General features: G+C 38.0%; 1 protein-coding gene across 12 annotated transcripts in view; it reads right to left on the reverse strand.

Moving 5' to 3' along the window:
- Nucleotides 1-1,095: 1,095 nt before the first annotated feature.
- EYA1 (EYA transcriptional coactivator and phosphatase 1) overlaps nucleotides 1,096-21,730 on the reverse strand; it is a 333,818-nt gene continuing 313,183 nt past the window's right edge. For all 12 annotated transcript variants that reach the window (XM_058275642.1, XM_071207853.1, XM_058275643.2 and 9 more), the window contains 2 exons: nucleotides 17,290-17,390; nucleotides 1,096-3,099 (listed from right to left, as the gene is read on the reverse strand). In XM_058275642.1, coding sequence (XP_058131625.1) covers nucleotides 3,019-3,099; nucleotides 17,290-17,390 — 182 coding nt within the window. In that variant the 3' untranslated portion in view covers nucleotides 1,096-3,018. The remainder of the gene's footprint in view (nucleotides 3,100-17,289; nucleotides 17,391-21,730) is intronic.

A 21,730-nucleotide genomic window follows, 5' to 3' on the forward strand; every position in this document is an offset into this window, starting at 1 on the left:
CCCAGGGCAGAGCAGCACAGAATCTTCATTGAAAGATATGGTTCGTCACGAAAGGCAAAGACAGTAGGTGGAGAAGTTCAAGAAAGGGTGCTGTGTGCCCAGAGGAGGGCCTGGAGCTGGGTTAAGGGGAGAGTAAGTCACCAATGACAGTGGGAGTGCCCTGAGCCACGGTGGGACAGAGCTGCTTAAAGGCTGCATGGATCACTCAGGAGCCCAGTTACTGGGGATGGAAGGTTAGGTCCTAAGAGTAGTGGGGGAGGATGTCAGGAAGGCGGGTGAAGGCTGTATTTGGAGTCTCTAGAATGCAAGGCTGAGGAATCTGGGCACTAACCTATGGTCGGTGGGGTGCATGTGATGCATTTTCGGCAGAAGTTGTCATGTCACACGGGGTGCTTAGAAAATTCATCCATTAAGGGTATCCCTCCTGACACCCCATTTTGCCTAATACTCACCTGTGACCTAAAACCCCTCCGTTTCTCATCTCTGCCCCTCCTTAAAGACTTTCTCTGAACCTTTTTCACTCTCAGGGTGAGTGAGCATGTTCAGAGACTCCACCATGCAAGCCATTTGGCCCAGTGTGTGCACGGGAAAAACAAACATCATGGGCCGGGCCAATGAGGCAGACAGCTGCATGTGTGATCTTCGTGTTTTTGTATGTGTGGATGTTGTGTTTCTACAATTGAATTCCCAAAGAAGCTGTTCTGTTTTATAGCTGTCAGTGATTAACGTGGCCAAATCTTAGAGGTATATATTGTGGGCATTCTTCATAGATGAAAATGCTTATTGCTGTCCTTTGGGTATTTTAGTGGCTAAATCTATGCTCTGTAGTCTAAAATACATGACACTGAAGTCTGTTCAATGGTAGATAAATGTGGGCAAGGCTACAGTTTGTTTTGGGCGTATAAAGAGCTTTTCCACTCATCTGTTCTTATAGTGATCAAAGAAACAGCTGTTATCCTTTTAGTTTAGTTTCCTAGAGGACTGATAAAGCCATCACTGCAGTTGTTTATACAACTTCCTTTTGTTAGACTATGAACATTCTAATGCATTTCATATAACCAAGGGAAAAAGAAAAAATGCTGACATTCAAGGTGCTTACAGTACTTCACAAATCAATTTTATTAATTTAAACACAAAATTAATGAAGAAAAATTCTGTACACAATTGTGGACACAATACACCTTTATACAGTAAGGCCAAGAGAAACTTTGTTTTTTCAGTCTGCAGAGTAAAAAACATAAAAAGAAAAGGTGAAAAACTGTCAACTTCTGTTTGTTTGAAGCAAAAAGGAAGAAAAAGCTAATTGTTAATTTCAACAATTTAGAGAATCCACAAATGACTATTTCTAGCAGCAATATGAAACCTCAGAAAAGAAACAGAGTAGTTCTTTGGCTACTCCTGGTAGTTGGGTCAAAGCTGGTGAATTTTTCTCAATAATATTAAAGAAAAATTCATCCAGAGAGTAATTTAGTGACAATGAAGGTTTTAGGTGAGAGAACCTAGTGCCTGGACAACTGATCACTTTTGGAGAAATTTTCTCATGCTATGACAAAGACGACAATTTTTATTTCCCACACTTATGCTTCTCATGCAATATGTAATGTAAGTGAAGAGGAAGATTATTTCCTTGGTGGTGATGCCTATGCCAAGTCCACTGCCGGCAATGAACTTTCCTTGGAGAGAAAGAGATAGAGCGTGAGAGCATGTATGAATGTAGGAGTGTAATGTAAATTTTTGCTGATTTCCAGATTTTTGGTAATCTCCTCTTTTATCTAAAATAATGCAGATTATAATAGTTATGAGCACATGAAAACTTTGCTAGTCTCCCATTCACAAACCATTTTATTAATAAAATATATCTGTCATCTACCTTCTTTCTGTGGGCAGAAGCACTTGAATAATCATTTTTTCCCAACTAGTTACATATAATACATTAGTGTTGAAATGAAAAAGTGAGGTGGTAGGCGGACTTTTTTTTTTCCAAATTACTTTAATAAACTGCTGTGTTTATTTTACCCAGGATCTCCTAAGAGCATTAAAAAAAACTAGATAGAAGTGATGGGGAAAAAAATTGGAAAAACAAAAACCTATTGATACTTGATGTTCATGCTTTTGGTCTTGACATTACCTTAAAAAAAACAAACCAACCCCATTATCTACATATTTATACCCAATACTTGGACAAGGCTGTACACGACTTTGTGTACATGTTGCCTCATACTTCACGATCAAGGCATTCCTACCTTTGAATATCATGTCCCTAAACAATATGTAAAAGAATCATCCATTATTACAAATTTACACCAAAAATTCTTTCTGTACATGATTGTCTCAGTGATGTACATATACGTTTAAATTAGACATATTTTAAACTACTTTGCAATGTGCTAAAATTAGAAGTACTTGCTGTGTCGTGAGGCAAGGGCCTTTAATCGCTTATTTCTTACGCCATTTTCTCTTCAATTATTTGATGTCAAAAGTCTGTTCAGATGAATTGTAGGGTATGTGAATTATACCTCAATAAAGCTGTTTAAAAAAAAGTCTTTTCATAAATAAGTAGAGATGTACAGATTACCCTGGGTATGAGACACCAAAAAGTAAACCTTCTTTACCAGAGAATTACTCCACTGGTATTCAGGAAACACACTTCCGTCTTTGTTGTGCAATCGAGTGTGTTGTTTTGAAGAAGCTGTTTATCTCACATTGAAGATGCTAAAAACATAAGCGTTTGCAGGTCCTTTCTTCACAGGTTTGAACCGTGTAGTTAATGTGGCAAAGACACATTACGCTGTGTTAGAACATTCTCATGGCTTATTTTCACTGGATTCACAGCCGTTCTGAAGAAGGAGATGTGGTCCCCCATTTCCCACAAGGGCAGCGGTCAAGAGCAACAGCAGCTGTGCGTCAGTATGGTGAAATTGCCAAGTTCTGTAGTTCAGCGCCGACACGAGACTCAGGCCTGCTGGATTTGTCCCCCCTCACAGGGCAGTTGTGGGGTTTCAAAGTGCTTTGAGGCTGTCACAGGTACTCCAGTTCCAAGGCATGGTGGAGGGCCATGAGGTCGGAGTGGCTGGAGATCCTCCAGAAGGGCATGGCGTGCTGTGAAGGGCAGACACAGTGAGGACCCGGCACAAGCCCTTCCACCCCTCGTGAAAATCCACTACAACACCTCGATCCCTTTTTTATCAGTATTTTGAAAACTGTTGGCTAACATCTTAACATCACATCTGTTTTAAACAAAAGCTCCAACTTAATCCTCCCCTATGAATACCGGACTGAATTTTAAAATGTAATCTGGAGTCTGTTTGTTTCAAACAAGGTGATGGATTCATGAATGCTGATTCCAAGTTTTAAATAAAACATAGTAGCTATGCATGCAACTGTTGAAAACAATGTTTTGCCTTTCAAAGCATGTATTCTGTGGATTTTTAATGCAGAAAGTTTATAAAGTTTGTATTTTATAATAGTTTTCCTAAGTTGGCACTACTTTACATTTTACAAAACTTACTCTTGCTCATATAAGAGGGTACTTTGCATTGACCTTCAAATTACTTTACTATATGGGAAATTTTTTTAATGAATGTCTAAGGTTGGTGATTTAAAATATTTTTTGTAGTTGTTTGAACCATCAATCTAAAAATCTAGAATTTAAATGATAGGATTGTTTGTGAAACACCTGAAAAAACCAGACACAGGGAAAAGAGGGAAAAAAGTTACCTCATCCATGAAGGGTAAACTTGTGATTATGTTTCATGACTCAAAAGCACTATAGTAAGTACTTATGTATCAGCAAAATCTGTTCCTTAACCATTACCTTTCAGAGAACAAGACTCTATTTAGCCCACAGAGAAACATGTTTTTACACTCAAAATATAATGTGGAAGCCAGAGTATAATAATTTGCAATCAAATTTTGAGAGACTTTCAGTCAATAGAAAAGAATTTGGAATGAAAGCAAAGAGTACAACTGAAGGGTTTTGGGGATGAATTATCTGCAGCTAAGGGTGGAAGCAATGATTTAGTTCATATAGCTGCAGTATATGGGGAATGCAAACTATTAAGTTATTAGTAATGTTTTTGCCTCAAGGGATCTGCTTAAATCATATAACACATACCAATAACAAATGCAGACATCATTGGACACTATGCTATTTTGGAGTATCTAAATATGTTTGTTATTCTCCAAGAACGGAATAGTCCAGAAATGAGTGTTAAAGATTTCTTTGCAAATTTTAGGAGGATGAGATCCACTATACAACCGTAGACTAGAAGACATAATCATCTTTTTTTTTTTTTTAGTTTCCAGGCATACTGTCTAGTATAGAAGACCCAGAGATACATTATATCCCTGGTTCACTCTCTCTCAATCTGTGGGAGAACAGCAGAAATATACAAAAACAGGAGGGGGAAATTACCTTTGCCTGAGGCACTGAGGAAACACCTGAAGAGGAGGTAACAGTTGAGCTAAGTATGAAAGGATGAGCACTCTGACTGATGGGAGGCAGGGGATAAAGGAGAGGTGCCCAGTGGGATTACTGGCTGTGTGTGAGACACACAAGGTTGGTGAAAGCTGGCTGCTGCAGGTGCTGGTAATTCCTGTTCAGGAGTTTATTAATAATAATGTGAGTTATGATTTCTTGAGTATTGTGCTACGTACACAGGCGCTCTTACTGAAGTCTCACTATAACCTCAGAGATTCCTAACTATGATCTCTATTAACTGATGAAAATTCAATAACAGCTGGCAAGATGTGAAGCCAGAGATTCACACCAGGTCTGGTTCAAGCCTGGAGCGCATATGCTTACTTCCACCGTAATATCTGTAATTGTTCTCTGCGACCTGTTTAGTCGGCAGTCTACCACAGCACAGGTTAAAAGAAAAACAGAATAACACAATCCCATCTATTTTCTGCTGAGTAAGAGACACCAAAAACTTGAGGGAGGTATGATTAATGGATCTGGGTTTGACAAGTGTCTGATCAATTACAACACAGCAAGCTTTTTTTTTTTTTTAGGAGATACCAGGGATTGAACCCAGGACCTCATACATGGGAAGCAAGTGCTCAACCACTGAGCTACATCCATTTCCCAATAAGAGTTGGTTTTTTCATTTGTTTGTAGGAGATACCAGGGAATGAACCTCGTACATGGGAAACAGTTGCGCATTCACTTGAGCTACATCAGCTTTTCTTATTAGAACAGAAATTCATGCATATTATAAAATATTTATAAAATACGAACCTGCATAAATACAAAGCACAACTTCCATAAACTTTTTCCTCTATTTTTATGTATGTAGGCATACATATTTGAAACTATGTACATATACAGTATATATAATCCTGCATCCTGGTCACTTTACTGTTTAATCTCGAGTCCATTTTGGTCACATTATTTTGTATATAACCATTCATTCACTAATATTTCAAAGTTATCAAGTATTCCAATGAACAAAGTATTCTTTTGTACTTAACCATATTCTGGGTATTGATTTTCATATTCTTTTTTATTTCTAGTTAGCTTGTGTTTTAAATTTTTTATTGGATTTGCCAGAAAGATTCACAGCCCTCCCCAAAGCTGCTTCCCCTCAACAATGGAATAAAGGGGCCAGCAGTTCCCCTGAGGTTAGGACTGCCACTTCCCAACCTAACAAGGGATCTGAAGGCTCTTTGGATAGCGACCCAGAAACACTGAGGACCACTATCCTCATCAATAAATATCAAATTACTTGTGAGAGGTGGGATGACTTTTCTCAGAGTAGGTTCAGTCAAATTCTTTTGCATGATGATTATCTGACGTTAGATATGCCTTACACAGTCAAGTCTATACAAATACAACCATTAGCAATACAAATTTGAAAGCCACGGGTACATTCAGAGGCATGAATTGAAGGATGCACTGAGGGGCAGAGAAACTGGAAAGGGAACTGAAAAAAAATCCAGATAAAAGTTCAGTGCATAGCTAAGGTGTAACTTGGGCATTTAATTCAATAGTAAACAAAGATCCTATGCAACGGTTGGATGTCTCATCTTTACAAGTGTAGGGGCTAATGCCAGATCAGAGCACATTTTATTAGAGCTGTTTTACTTTTAAACCATACAAAGAGCCCAAATTGGCCTGTTTACTGGCACTGAAATGCTAATGGTTTTAGTCTTCTAATAGAAGCCACATGGTTAAGCAGCACCTTGGGGCTTTCAAATGATGAAATATGCCTGTGGTATATTACAGGAACACATCACAGTGAAATGTGGCGAGGTCACTGATATGAGCGAAAGTGCCAAAGATTCTACCGTGAGAATTGGCAGGCCTTAGGCAGAAGGAACACCCCCGCTTTAAAGGGTAATGATCTCTGCTATAATCAGCAGTTTCTTTCTCACAAGTATTAGTGGGCTCCTCGAAGAGAAAGGCACATTGAGTATTAAGTGAATGATTATAAGTAGACTATATTTAGGGGAGAGACAGGTGACCCAAACTCCAGTTGACCAATAATTTGAACTAATACTGCACAATGACGACACTTCCTAACCGAGGTACATACTGGTGCAAATACCTTATGCATTTACAAGAGCTTCCCAGGACAAGGGGGAAAAGGAATCATTTCTTCTCCTGTATCATTGTTCATCCGCTAGAACAAATATTTCTTAAATGAAATCAGAGAGAAATGGTAGCATAAGAGGAAAAGAAAAGGATGTGCTAGATGAGGAGACCTTGGTTATACTCTCGACATGAGTTGCGTGACTTTGCTCCAGTTTCTTTATCTGTAAGTGAGGGTTCAGGGGAAATGACTCAGGGTTGCGTCTAGGCTTAATAAAGCCTATGATCCTATTACCTGGCGAGCACTGGAGCGAGGTATAGAATACCTATAAGAAAGCTGCCAAGAACTGCTAGGGAGGGAAGATATACTGTTGAAACTATTATTACACTGTAAGACAGCATGGTATTAAGAACTAAAAGAATAAATCCAGGGAAGGAAGAGGACATTTGTAAGATGGAAAGAGGTGGGCTTGCATTGAACGTTGAGCTACTTGAAAAGGTGAATGGAATAGGGATAGAAATCCCAGTTAGGAAGAGAGAGTACGTGGCAAGGCTGACAGGTGGTTGTACACAGACCATTTTCTGTAATTAGCTTGGAGGTGGTGGAGCTGGAATTGTGTATTCATTATAGAGACTAGTAAGGAAGGAGGTTTTTTAAGGTAGAAGAACTAGGACTATTTAACTAGGAGTTTAGATTGTTAGCTTGTGAACGGAAGGAAGAGGAAGCTAATGCTTAAGCAATTTGTGGTGAGAGGGGAAAATGGACCAGAGAGGTGTGGCCGGCTGGTAGCAGAGAAACAGGACTGAGTGACAGTGGAAATGGAGACCGTACAATGGATGAAAGACAAATTGTGAAGAATTCATAGGACTCAGTGATGGGTTGGATACAGAAAATGTAAAAAGTACATGTGAGTGGCCAAACTGGTTTGGGGCAGTTGAATTTATTTGGTTTTATTCAGATAGGTATGACATGTGTTACTAAATGGAGATATGCCATCAAGTAAACTGGACTCAGGGGACTAAAACTAGAACTAACTACAAACTGTCACAGAAGTGATAGCCTAAGCTGTGATGTCTATATAATTAGTTTATCAGGATTAGGCATATATTGAGAAAAGAGGGTACCAAGGCCTAAATCTTGGCAAATAGCACAGGTCTTTGGGTCTGTAGAATCAATATATTACCAGACTAATGAGAAAATGACACATCTTCCTTTTCCTCTCTGCTTACAACATGCAACTTTCTAAATCTCCCCCACCCTTCCCTACCTGATAATTTGCACTGGCCCCTTATCATTATAAATAATATCAGTAATATTTAAAGCAGGGCATATGGATACTCAAATGTAAACTAGATTTTGCTGAATTATTATAAATGTATTAATAAAATGTTTCAAAAATTTAAATGCACATACCCACTTCTAGGAATTCATTCTATAAATATGCTTGCATGTGCATGAATCAAAAAGACCATTCATGGCAGAACTGTTTGTAATAGCAAAAGCCTGGAAACAACCTAAATATCCAGCCTCAGGGGACTAGTTACGTTACAGCACATTCACATAATAGAACGCTGATACAGCCATCAAAAAGAATTAGAGATGCAGAACTCCATGTACTGATAGCTGCCAGGATATACAGGCATACCTCACTTTATTGTGCTTTGCAGATATTGAGGTTTTTACAAATTGAAAGTTTGTGGCAATGTTGTGTCTATCAAGTCTATTAGCACCATTTTCTCCAACAGTATGTGCTCTCTCTGTGCTACATTTTGGTAATTCTTGCAATATTTCAAAGCTTTTCAATGTATCTGTTAGGTTGATCTTTGTTACTATTATAATTGTTTTGGGGTGTCACAAACCACACCCAAGTAAGATGGTAAACTTAATAAGTAAGTGTGTGTGCTCTGACTGCCCCCCTCCTCCTCGGACCTCCCTATTCCCTGAGATATAACAATATTGAAATTAAGCCAATTAATAACTCTACAAGTAAAAGGAATATTCACGTCTCTGACTTTAAATCAAAATCTAGAAAGTTTAAGTATAGTTAAGAAGGCATGTCGAAAGTAAAGAGAGGCTGAAAGCTGGGCCTCTTACAACTGTTAGCCAAGTTGTGAATGCAAAACAAAATTTCTTGAACTTAAAAGTACAATTCTAGTGAACACACAATCGAAAAGAAAGCAGAAGAGACTTATTGCTGATATGGAGAAATTTTTAATGGTCTGGATGGAAGGTCAAACCAGCCACAAAACACCCTTAAGCCAAAGCCTGATCCAAATTCTATTGTCTCTTCAATTCTATGAAGACAGAGATGAAGAAGCTACAGAAGAAAAGTTTGAAGCCAGCAGCAGTTGGCTTGTGAAGTTTAAGGAAAGAAGCCATGTCCATAACATAAAAGTGTAAGGTGCTTCTATTATCTAGCTAAGATAATTAATGAAGGGGGCTTCCCTAAACAACAAACCTCAATTTTGATGTAACAGCCTTACATTGGTAGAAGATGCCATTTGGAACTTTCATAGCTAGATAGGAAAAGTCAGTGCCTGGTTTTAAAGACTCTCTTTTTCGGGGCTAATGTAGTTGGTGACTTTTAAGTTGAAGCCAGTGCTCATGTACCATTCTGATAATCTTACTGCCCTTAAGAATAAGGCTCAGTCTACTTTTCCTGTACTCAATAAATGGAACAACAAAGCCTGGATGACAGCACATCTGTTTACGACATGGTTTTAAGCCCACGGTTGAGAACTACTTCTGAGAAAAAAAGATTCCTTTCAAAATACTGCTGCTCATTGACAATGCACTTGGTCACCCAAGAGCTGTGATGGAGAAGTACAATGAGACGAATGTCGTTTTCAAGTCTGCTTACACAGCATCCATTCTTGACCCATGGATCAAGGAGTCATTTCAACTTTCAAGTCTTTATTATTTCACAAGGCCAAAGACAGTTATTCCTCTGATGGATCTGGGCAAAATCAAATGCAAGCCTTCTGGAGAGGATTCACCATTCTAGATGACATGAAAAAGTCATGACTCTTGGGAGGTCAAAATATCAGCACTAACAAGAGTTTGGAAGAAGCTGATTGCAACCCTCATGGTTAACTTTGAGAGGTTTAGGACTTCAGTGGAGAAAGTAACTGCAGAGTGGTAGAAATAGCAAGAGAACTAGAATGAGAAGTGGAGCCTGAAGAAGAGACTGAATTGCTGTAATCTCATGATAAAACTGGAACAGGTGAGGAGTTGCTTCTGATGGATGAGCAAAGAAAGTGGGTTTTATTTTTTAGATGGAATCTACTCCTGTTGAAGATGCTGTGAATATTGTTGAAATGACAACAAAGGGTTTAGAATATCACAAACTTATTTGATAAAGCAGCAGCAGGGCTTGAGAGCATTGACTCCAATTGTGAAAGAAGTTCTACTGTGGGTAAAATGCTATCCAACGCATTGCATGCTACAGAGAAATCTTTCATGAAGGAAGAGTCAATTGATTTGTCCGACTTCACTGCTGTCTTAAGAAATGGCCACAGCCACCCCACCCTTCAGCAACCACCACCCTGATCATTCAGCAGCCATCAGTATTGAGGTAAGACCCTCTACCAGCAAAAAGATCACAACTTGCTGAAGGCTTCAGCAAGTTGTGATCTGTTAGCATTTTTTAGCAATAAACTTTTTAATTAAGGTTTTCATATTGTTATTTAGACATAATGTTATTGCACACTTACTGGACTACAGAACAGTATAAATACAACTTTTATAAGCACTGGGAAACAAAAAAATTCTTGTGACTCGCTTTACTCTGGTGGCCTGGAAATGAACCCACAAACTCTGTGAGGTATGCCTGTATTGTTAAGTGAAAAAAGCAAGTACAGAGTTAGCATTTGTGTAAAAAAAAATAATCAAAGAGCATACCTCGGTGTTCATATGCATGTATTACCTCTAGAATATCTAGAATACTTCCCAAATTATTAATAGAGATCCTGGGAGACAGATTATCTTTCAACAACTCATTATGAAACTCTTTGCACAGCATTGTTCTTTTATCCCTTTCTAGACCAAACTAGTCAGAGGTGAGCACTTGAAGGACAAAGATAGACTCCAATTCAAGAACTGGCATATAGTAGGAGCTCATTAAGTACTAAATGAATGGATGACTTTAGACTAATGAGATTCACTGTGCTTGGCTGCTTGAAATCCCTGTGCCATGACCCACTTAAAGTTAAAAACAAAAAAATCTGCATTACAATTGTCTCCTTCTTTAAAAAAAAAAAAAGCAGCTTACAGTTTTCCTCCTGTATAAGCTAAGAATCAGGCATTATTAATCAGGTTCTCAGCTGTACCTTGGATTTCAGCAAGTTTTAGATTATATGTTTAAAACAGATTTTTTGATGAAGCCATTGTCATTAAGCAAAATAATGGATCCTTGCCATTTTTCCTGTGTTTTTCACAAGAGATTTATTTTAAAACACTCTCTGAAAAATAAATAAAGTTTAGTTGTAGAATTATCACAAAAAAGAGCTTTTATGCTAGAAATGTGAAAACTGCTGCTAGTGGGCAGATGACTATTACTGATTTTTTAATCTTCATAAGCAATAATTATTTTCATTCAATTTGTGTTGTATGTGGGAAACACAAAACTTAATGGTAAAAAAAGAAAGCTTGGTTGGTTTCGCAACAAAAGACATATGCGAAAGGAAGATGTACATAGGTAGATGGTTTCCCACACTCTGCTTTACTCTGACGTTCTAGGGACAAAGAGGTGATCATGGAAAACTCTTGTAAGAGATCCTTTTAGAATGATTTTGTTCTTCTAAAACACAAAAGTGTTTCTAACTTTTTTTCTTTGAAGGGAGGCATTTTATATGATATGCATTATGGAATTAGATTAAATTACTGATGAAAGCTCTGGGACTACATTGGCAAAGAGAACAAGGATGACAGAATAGATTTCAATTGACCATTAACAAAACAGGCAACTGGCAGAATACTCACTGGTTTTCATTTCTGGGCTTAAAAAGCTAACTATCTCTAGCAAGAGAACATTATTTAGGGAGATGAAAGACATCTCTACAGGGAAAAGAGGAGAGTGTTGTACTAAGTTTAAAAAGGACATAGGAAATAAAAGACTCAAGATAAATTTTGAAGAAATGCAAAACACTTTGATTTTACAAAACGTTTTAGTGCTCAAACTTGTAGAACTATATTGGTTCACTATTAATTTTATTTAATAATCTAGTTTGCTCAAGGACTAAATACAAATTCTAATATATAATCTTTAAATGTAAAATTAGGGGAAACACAGGACACTTACTTAGTATGATATCTATCTTTCCTCACAGGAAAGAAGTGAACATTGACCATTTTATTCTAATTTAAAAAATTGCATGTAAATCCTTCTTGGTAAGTGAAATCACATTTAAGTTAAGTTTACTGTGCGAAATCCTACTGCCAGATGAAAGAACAGTGTTCAAATCCTAGTTTGATCACCTTCTAGTGTATAATCTTGGTCACATTATTTATTCCCCCTGTGCCTCAGTTTTTTCATCTGTAAAATGAACCTAAGGATTCCTTCCTTGTGGAATTGTGAGGATTTAATGAAATAAGTGCCTAAAAGAAATATATGAAACATAATAAGGGCTTAATCAAACTGATAGCAATTCTTGTTTCTTATCACTTTTTATTCATCCTTCTATACTATAGATAGCCATCTCTTACTTTATTTCTTTAGCTTGAGTTTATATGTAAATTAAATGGGCTAGTGCTTAATTGTAGAGTCTTTTTCTTCCTAACTTAAATATTTCCCCTAGGTTAAATATTAAAGACTCTCTACTTTTGTATAATACCCTAAGGATGCTTCTCTCTTAAACACAACACACTGCTATTTAAACATTAGTTAACCAAAAAGTCCAGACAGAAATGCTTCTTCAATAAGGCTAGAATATAAAAGAAGAATGGTTCCTCTGGCACTCTAAGTTACAGATTGATGATATCTGAATCTGAACCTTCTGAAAAAATTCTGTACATTTTATATACACACACATACACAGAGTTTTAAAATTCTTGGCCACAGTTTTATCAGAGTTCCTACACTGGTAGTGCTCAAGGAACAATGAATTTGTTAAAAAAAATATACTTGGACTCTTATCACATACACTTATCCTAGGAAATCAAAATAGAAAGTTGAGGCTAGGTGTAATCATTTATTAGGGAAAAAAAAAAAAATATATATATATATTCTTCAGGTGACTTCCTAATTCCTTTTTGGTAAGCATATGCACATGCATGTGTTTATGTCCCATATAAAAAGAATAAAAATGTCCAAAGATACAGTGGAAACAACTTTAACTGTTTTTCAAAGAGAGCAGATACTTATTTCTATTAAAACTTTTAATTCTAATATCAAACCAAGAATTCCTTCATATTTTCCATGTTGCATTCACTGATACCAAACTTCCAAGAAACATACTTCTTAGAAAGGTTTAGGAAGGGATCCACCCCCAGAAACCTTGAAAGGGCCCAAAGGATCACTTGTGTTCTTTGCATTTCAAGTGATCACTTTCACATGCGTCCCTCTACATCTACTACAAGCTGGGAAGTGATGTTTTGGCAACTGTATCCTGAAATTAAACTTTCTGGTGAATACCAGAGGGAAAAGGACCAGCCTGGAGGGCAGATTAACAGCTTGGCCCAGGGCCACCTTGGCATGGCATGCTCTGCAATTCCACACTGCTCGGAGGTGCAAATCTGTTCCGTGCTCTTGGACTTTAGGTGGTTGTGTCTCAGGATGGCCTGGGGAAATCCAGAGGCCTTCCCAGGAAGAAGGCTCAAGTCTGGATCCCACCAAACATTCTCTTTAACAATCCAGGGTTGAGTTGTGTGGGTTCTGATCGAGTCTGGGAAGCATTTTGTTTTATAAAGATAGGCTGAAGGGCTGACAGACATTCCTAATGATAATGGTGTCTGGCCATTGGGCAGCTGGGATACTTCACTGGCAAATGTTGCTGAACCTGAAATGTGCATGGGTTTCCACAAGCACCAACCATTCCTGGGCACATTCTGTATTGATGGGTATAAGTGTTATCTATTATTGACAGAATTAGGGTCAGCACCTACGCTTTTCTTAGAATTCAGAGGCACTGAAGGTGAATCAAGGCATCCTCAGAGTCTATACAAATGCCAACCTTGGGTATTACTTAATGTGCAACATTGCATTTATGATCTGGTGGCTTCATGTGCCATTTCTGGAGGGCACTGGACTATATTCCAGAAGAGCTGAACTGTTATATCTGTATGAAAATATACACTGATTTCTAGGAGTGGGTGTTTGGGGGAGAGGAAAATGATCTCATAAAAAATTTAATATTCTTCAAGAAATATTTATAGAGGATGACTGTGCCAAGATCTAGGAAATTATACAAAATTTTGAGGACAAAGGTTCAAACAAGCAACAAAGCAAAATACAGTTCCTCCCTGGAACTCACATTTCATTGCTGAAATTGACACATACACTAACAATGGCTACCCTTTTTGCACACTTTATATGTATCAGACTGTTTAAGTATTTACATATCTTAACTAAATCTAATCCTCAAAATAACCCTATGAACTAGGTGCTATTATTATCCCCATTATAGATAAGGAAATAGAAGAGTTAGGTAACTTGCTCACTTTTACAGCGCTAGTCAGCAGCAGAGCCATGATGCGAGCCCAAGGTGTCTGGCTCAAGCATCTATTTACCACAACAGCTTCTCTTATTAAAATACAAGAGAATGCTACTATAATTGGGTCCTTAAAAACAGAGGAAATAGAAAAGGTGGTACATAAACTAGAGCTTAGAAATACAACTGGGAAAACTGGCTATCGCCATGCAAAAGAGTGAAAGTGAACCCCTACCTCACACCATATACAAAAATTAACTCAAAATTGGACCAATGACCTAAATATAGGAGTAAACACTATAAAACTCTTGGAGGAAAGCATAAGGAAATATTTTGCAGGATCTTATACTAGGAAATGAATTCTTAGATTTTACCCTGAAAGCACAAGCAACAAGAGAAAAGATAAATTGGACTTAATCAAAATTAAAAACTTTTGTATAATACATCTAAGGACATTATCAAGAAAGTGAATAAAAAACAACCAACAGAATAGAAGAAAACATTTGAAAACCATATGTCTGAGAAGGGTTTACTATCCAAAAAATAAAAAGGACTTCTACAACTCAACAACAAAAAGACAAACAACCCAATTTTTAAAAAATGGGCAAAAAATTTGAATAGACCTTTCTCCAAAGAAGATGTACAAGTGGCCAATAAGCACATGAAAAGATGTTCAACATCATTAACCATTAGGGAAATGCAAATCAAAACCACAATGAGATCCTATGTCACTATACTAGAAAGGGTATTATTTAAAAATACAGAAAATAATAAGTGCTGCTGAGATGCAAGAAGAATGTAAAATGGTACAGCTGCTATGGAAAACAGGTTGACAGTTCCTCAGAAAGTTAAACATAGCATTACCATATAACCTGGAATGCCCACTTCTAGGTAGATACCAAAAAGAATTGAAAGCAGAGATTTGGACAGATATTTGAACAGCACTATTAATAGCAAATTACTCACAATAGTCAAAAGGTGGAAGCAACTCAAGTGTCCTTCAGCAGAAGAATGGTTAAAAAAATGTGGTATAAACATACAGTGGAATATTACTCAGCCTTAAAAAGGAATGAAGTCCTGATATATGCTACTACATGGATGTACCTTGAAGACACTATGTTGAGAGAAATAAGTTAAACACAAAGGGACAGTGTATGATTTCACTTATATTGAAATATAGCTATATAACATGCAAATACATAGAGACAAAGTATAGAAACAGGTTACTGGGGGTGTATGTGTGGTTGGGATGGGAGGCATAGAAAGGGAAGTTAAAGCACAGTGGATGCAGGCTTTCTGTTTAGGACGATGGGAAAATTCTGGTAATAGTTGGTGGAGAGGGTACCACAACATTGTGAATGTGATTAAGATCACAAAATAATATTCTTGGGAGTGGTTGAGATAGGGAAGTTTGTTGTATATTGTGTGCCCACAGTTAAAGAAGCAAAAAGAGCAACTAAAGAGACAAAGACAATGAAATGCCATATATGACATTGGACTGGATCTAATAATGGAGAAGAAAGCCCCAAAAGGACATTTTTGGGACATAGGAAAAAAATTGAATATAGACCAAAAGTTTTATATCACTGTTCAATTTCGTGAACCTGAGAACTGTACTTAAGATGGATACATAAATGGATATCCTTGTTCTTAGGAAAAATGTTCATGAAGCATTATGCACTCAAGGAGCATGAAGGGGAAACGGACTTTGGCCCAGTGGTTAGGGCGTCCGTCTACCACATGGGAGGTCCGCGGTTCAAGCCCTGGGCCTCCTTGACCCGTGTGGAGCTTGCGCATGCGCAGTGCTGATGCGTGCGCAAGGAGTGCCCTGCCACGCAGGGGCGTCCCCCGCGTAGGGGAGCCCCACGCGCAAGGAGTGCACCCATAAGGAGAGCTGCCCAGCACGAAGGAGGGAGCAGCCTGCCGAGGAATGGCGCCGCCCACACTTCCTGTGCCGCTGATGACAACAGAAGCGGACAAAGAAACAAGACGCGGCAAAAAGACACAGAAAACAGACAACCGGGGGAGGGGAGGGGAATTAAATAAATAAAAATAAAAATCTTAAAAAAAAAAAAAAGGAGCATGAAGTTTACAACCTACTGTCAAATGTTTAGAAAATTGATAGAAAGAATAACAGAACTGGCAAAACATCAAAATTTGTGGATCTTTGTATTTGGGTATGTTGAAGTTCTCTACAGGTTTTGTATTATTTTTTAACTGTCCTGCAAGTTTGAAATTACTTCAAAATAAAAATTCTAAGGAAAAAAAAAAGAATGAGACAATGACAGAAGGGCATCTGGGAAAAGATCATTCCAGGGAGAGACAATAGCAAAGAAAAGGTGTCAGGAATGGCAAAGGACGGGACGCAGACTAAGGGGACCACAATGCAAGGTGCAGAAATGAAAAAGATCAGAGATAGGTTGTAACTGCATTCTGATGCCAGGCTTAAAGGCTAGAGGCATTTTAATTTTTTTTTTTTTTTTTAATGCAGCGAGATACATTGCCAAGGTAAATGACAGAATTATACTTGCAGGGATTCAGAAGACTAAAATGAAGTACGAGAAGCCAAGTGGAGTCAAGGGATTTCTGACAGCGTGTGTCCTCTCTCCCCACTTCCCAAGGGTCCCGGGAAAGGTAAGGAAGAGGCGCGGACCTCATTCTAAAATGAAGGAGCCAGTACTGTAAGGCAGCAGATGGTTTTCACCTTGCAAACCGGCTCTGATGAACTGGTAAAGCCTTTCTGAAGTGATGCTTTTAAAGGTTTCCTAGGCTGCATCCAGGCTCAGGTAACAATGTTTCCATCACTTGGCAATGTCTGCTGGGGGAGGCACGACCGGGACACCTGTCTTCCGTCTGTCCTGGGTGACGGCCGTACCTCTAAGACTTCTTGTTAGCTCTCGAAGTCCATGATCCATGAAGCCCATTCCCAGCGGTGGTCCCTGGGCTTGTGCACTGCACTATTCAAAGAGATCACTCCACTTAACTCTTCTCTGCCCTTTTGTTCTGTGCCTGTGATTTCATACTCTGGGCATGGGACTTGTTTAGACGACCCACGTATGAGAATTTTGAGCACAAAGGAAAATTAGATGACACCACTCCAGAATGCTCACCTTTTTTGCTCCTTGTTCTTCCTCCACGCCATCTCCTATAACAACATACACCACTTTCCTTCCAAACCTTTGGATTATCCTCTCAAAACAGCTCTCCTTTCCTAATGAATAAAAATAAATGATAAAATATTGAATATGTGAAGTTTGTAAAATGCTTTCTTCTTGTTTCTGCTTCAGTTCCATTCCACTAGGAGAAGGGGGCTTGAGGTGCCATGTGGGCTGAATGTACAGTGGTACAATGAATAAAAAATCATACATCAATTAGCAATGCGGTGTTCTGTCCTCTGGAAGTTGATCACTTTAATACTCTTTTCCCAAGGACTCATTTAATAAATAGTAGGACCCAGTTAATCACAATATATCAGTCATGGGAGGGGGACATACTGTTTTGCAGTAGTTATTTTTTTCCTCTGCAAGCTAAAACTAAACAAAGGCATGCAGTTTTTGAAACATATTTTAACTTGATTTTTAAAATATTTCAGAACTTTGAAAATAATATCTGATCCACAGACTAGAGAGAATGATGACAATGGTTTTGTAATGGCAAGAGGAAATAAACAATGGATTTAGTTTATCCTTTTGTTTTCAAGGTTGGGATTCTTTTTAAATTAACGACAGCCCCTCCTCCCCAAACACAACAAAACAAAACTCTAGTGTATTTACCTGAAATATTCTCATAAAACTATGAAACAAATGTCAAGTAATTTGGGGTACTAAGAGATCATTCCCACATTATCCAGGTATCTAATGTTCAATAAAACTTTCCTAGAGAAAAAAATGGGATAAAGGTAAGAGAATATCTTTATCTGTCTGTTGTCTTTCCCATGTCAGGGCTTAGTTTGGGCCCCGTGGCGGTTACAGTGTCAGCTCAGCCCCGCAGTTAATGCAGCCATTGTTTCTGCTTAGAGAAGAAACTGGTGCTCCAGGTCCTGGGCTGCCATTAGGGCCATTTTAATGGACAATGGGAGGGTTTATGGTTTTCCAATGTGAATGGCAGAGCCCCGGCTGCACCTCTTTCAAATAAGGATCAGATATACCCATGAACAAATTGCTTGTTTGCTTAAACAAATGTCTGCTTTATATTTGTATTTTGCACTAAAATCTCTAGTTTGCATCTGACAGAATGAAAGAGGGCCAGCCTTATTCAAAGGATGCGTTTTCAATGCTTCTTTAGTTGTCCACTAAACTGTGAAATATTCAATCACGTTAAGCAACAAACACCGAGTATTGCTTTCACTGCAAAAAATATACAACCTAAAACTTAGATGTGATGATGCTTCTTTTTCGTTCTTACAATGGAAATGCTTAGGTGTTTTGGCAAAGTTTTCTTTGTGTGAAAAGAGAAAGTAAACTCAACATTACTAATATTTCAAGGTGAAGCTGGGATGGACAAAAAAGTTTTGCCTATATATTACCTCCTATAGGCTTGGTTAGGAATTCTGGGTCATGTAGAATTTTTCCACAATAAAGATTAAAAAAACAAGCTGACTTTTAGAAGTTATTTAGAAATCTTACATAAAGTTTTCGATTTTATGAATCCACTTCTTTGAAAGGGCATCAGAGTTCTGCTGAAACATTTTTATCAGTCATCTCTTTTTCCAGCATTAGCATTTTGCTTACAGTGAAAATTTCTGGGTTTTCTGCACTGATCCCCAAATTATATCTCATTGGATAGAAAAATTAACAATAACTACAGGAGTTTCAATTTTTACTCTTATTAAAAATATCAGAGAAAAATGGGATCCTATTCCTGCTTTTGAGATGATTTCTACTACTACCCAATTTCTAATTCTGTTGTATTCTGTACTGAAAAAAAAATCAAGCCCAATATTGCAAACAAAATGTCCATTTAAATAAATACTTAAAATTTACTCTGTATTTCCAAGTTCATGACATGTTACATGTTACTTGTACTTTCCTTCTGGGAAGTTAAGCACTAGGCTTTTTGTACTGACTTGGAATTTGTTCTGACTTTTGTGTGCTGATAAACTTTTACCATGGACCCCTGTCTGTAGGACATGATAAAATTATATTTATGGAGCTAGATGAAAATAGGATTAACACCTGACAATGTAAACTGATTGCTATCTTTTTGCAACATGAGAACATATAAAATTTCTGGTTATAACAGGAATTCTATTCTATTTCATATAAAGGTATATACCTTTCTTTTTATAGGTATTTTCCAGCATTCCTTCCTTGGACTTTCTCAGGAGGCATTTGTAATTCTCAAACTCCAGATAATGGATTTCTAGCTTCAGAAATCTCTTACTTCACAGGCTCTTCAGATTCAAAATTTTTAAGACCGGACACTCATATTCCCCATTGTACCTGATTTCTTCATTAATTAACAGCATCACTACTGACTGAGAAGTCAGAAGCATCACTACTGTGATAAGCCTCTGTGCCTGCCTTCTTCACAATAAATATCCCTTTATTCATCCATTTCATTCGACACACAGATATTAAGTACCTACTGTGTGATGGGCACAGTAGTTACAATGGGGCAAGACAGACTCCATTCTGAAGGACAGTACAGTCTGGGGAAGAAGTCAGCCTATGAACAAATAATTACACCAGTCATTCTTTAGCCATAGTTTGGTAAGTGCTTTGAAGGAGAACAACAGGAAGCATAAAAGTGCAGACAGACAGACAATCAGACTTACAGGGATTTTAGCCCCTTTTTCTTTTGATGGAACTGAGCAGCCAAAACCAACTGGACACTTCATCTTGCTTCTCCAGAGCTCATTAAAATAAGGATCATCTCCTTAGCCTAACACAAGGCCATTTATGTCTAGACTCAAGTCTACCTTGCCAGCTTCAGCTTACCAGGGGGCCCTGCACACCAACCACTCAGGCCCACTCAGAAGTCCCTCAGCAGGAAACAGGGTTTAATTTCTTGGTGTCTTTGCTCACACTGGTCTATTCACTTGGTACACTCTCATTCACCCTTTAATACCCAGCTCAAATGTCATTTCTTCCATTTTGTTTTCACTGACACTGCCCTCTGTCGCCTCTTGGCTGGGAGTGACAGCTTCCCTTTTCCTGTGTACATTCAGGCACCAACAGTAGGAACCACTATGGTGTGGAAATAAATAGGCCTGACTACTAGTTTGACACTTACAAGCTGTTAACCGGACAACTGATGTCTCTGAGCTTTAGTTTCCTCATTGTAAAAGAAAAGAGTTGGGAAGATTAACTTTAATGTGTAAAATGTTTAGCACAATTCTGGACATACAGCAGACACTTGATAATGACCATTTACATACTTATCATTTTAGACTATAGTTATTTATAAATCTGCTTTCTCTACTAGACAGTGAATTCCTTGAGGATATGAGCCAAATCGACTTTTCACCCCTACTTCCTTGCAAGGCATCTTATATGCAGGAGAACCCTCAAATGGTCATTGAATTAAATCATCCCTTTCTAAGTCCTATTCATACCATGCAGGAAACCTTATCTCATACCCTGAATAATGAGCAACTTGAGGACAGGATCTGGGTTTAATTCATTTTTGTGTTTCTAGAAGCTCTTAGCAGCTCTGTGCATGGCAGGCCCTTAAATGATTCAGAAAACAAATAGGTTTCATTGTGAGGTCCAGAGCTGATATTTGTGGTTGAACTCATAACATGGCATTACTTCTCACTTTCGAGGTACACTATGGTTGGATATACATAACTCTACAACAACTAACCGAAGAATGACCCAAACTGGCTTTATCCAATTTATGCCTGGGTAAGAGTATGTTGACCTGATCAGCTTGTACTTCACAGTATGGTTCAGGTTCCAGCAGCAGCATCACCTGTGGCCTGAGAAATGCAGATTCTTGGGCTTACCCCTGACTTTACCATCAGAATCTGCATTTTAAGGAGACCCCCTCCCCCAGGAGATTTTTATGCTGATTATCATTTGAGAAGTCCTATGTGTGGGATGTGATTTTATTAAGTCAGTCTCTCTAGGATGACAAAAATCTTTCTCAAAAAAAAAAAAATTAAAAGGGATTACAAAATCAATAACTGCTTTGAGAATTTTTTGAGGAAGAATCTACCCATTCTTATTGCTATCATTCTAAACCACATCATATTACGCAATAGCCCAAATGCTGTCTGATAAATCTTCCTAAAACATAACTAACTTTGGATAATCCCCTTGCTCAAAAACCTTCATTGCTTCCCTTCTACTTACCTATCTGAAGCCTGACTCTTTCCCAGGCTCACTTAAGCATTGCTTCTTCCCTGGCCCTTGCAGAAAGTTATTAGAGGTGTGTCATTTCTACTTTGTGTCGCTCTATACTACTGTTTGCTTAGATTGTAAAATGCTTTTGATAATGTTGCCTAAAAGAATAAAAATAAAATAATTCAGAATTGATGTTATGTTGACTATAGCTAAAATGCACAGGTCTTAACTTCAGCCATGTGCATTATGCTTTAGGTTTCTC

The sequence above is a fragment of the Dasypus novemcinctus genome, chromosome 14, assembly GCF_030445035.2.
Source record: "Dasypus novemcinctus isolate mDasNov1 chromosome 14, mDasNov1.1.hap2, whole genome shotgun sequence".
Classification (NCBI taxonomy): domain Eukaryota; kingdom Metazoa; phylum Chordata; class Mammalia; order Cingulata; family Dasypodidae; genus Dasypus; species Dasypus novemcinctus.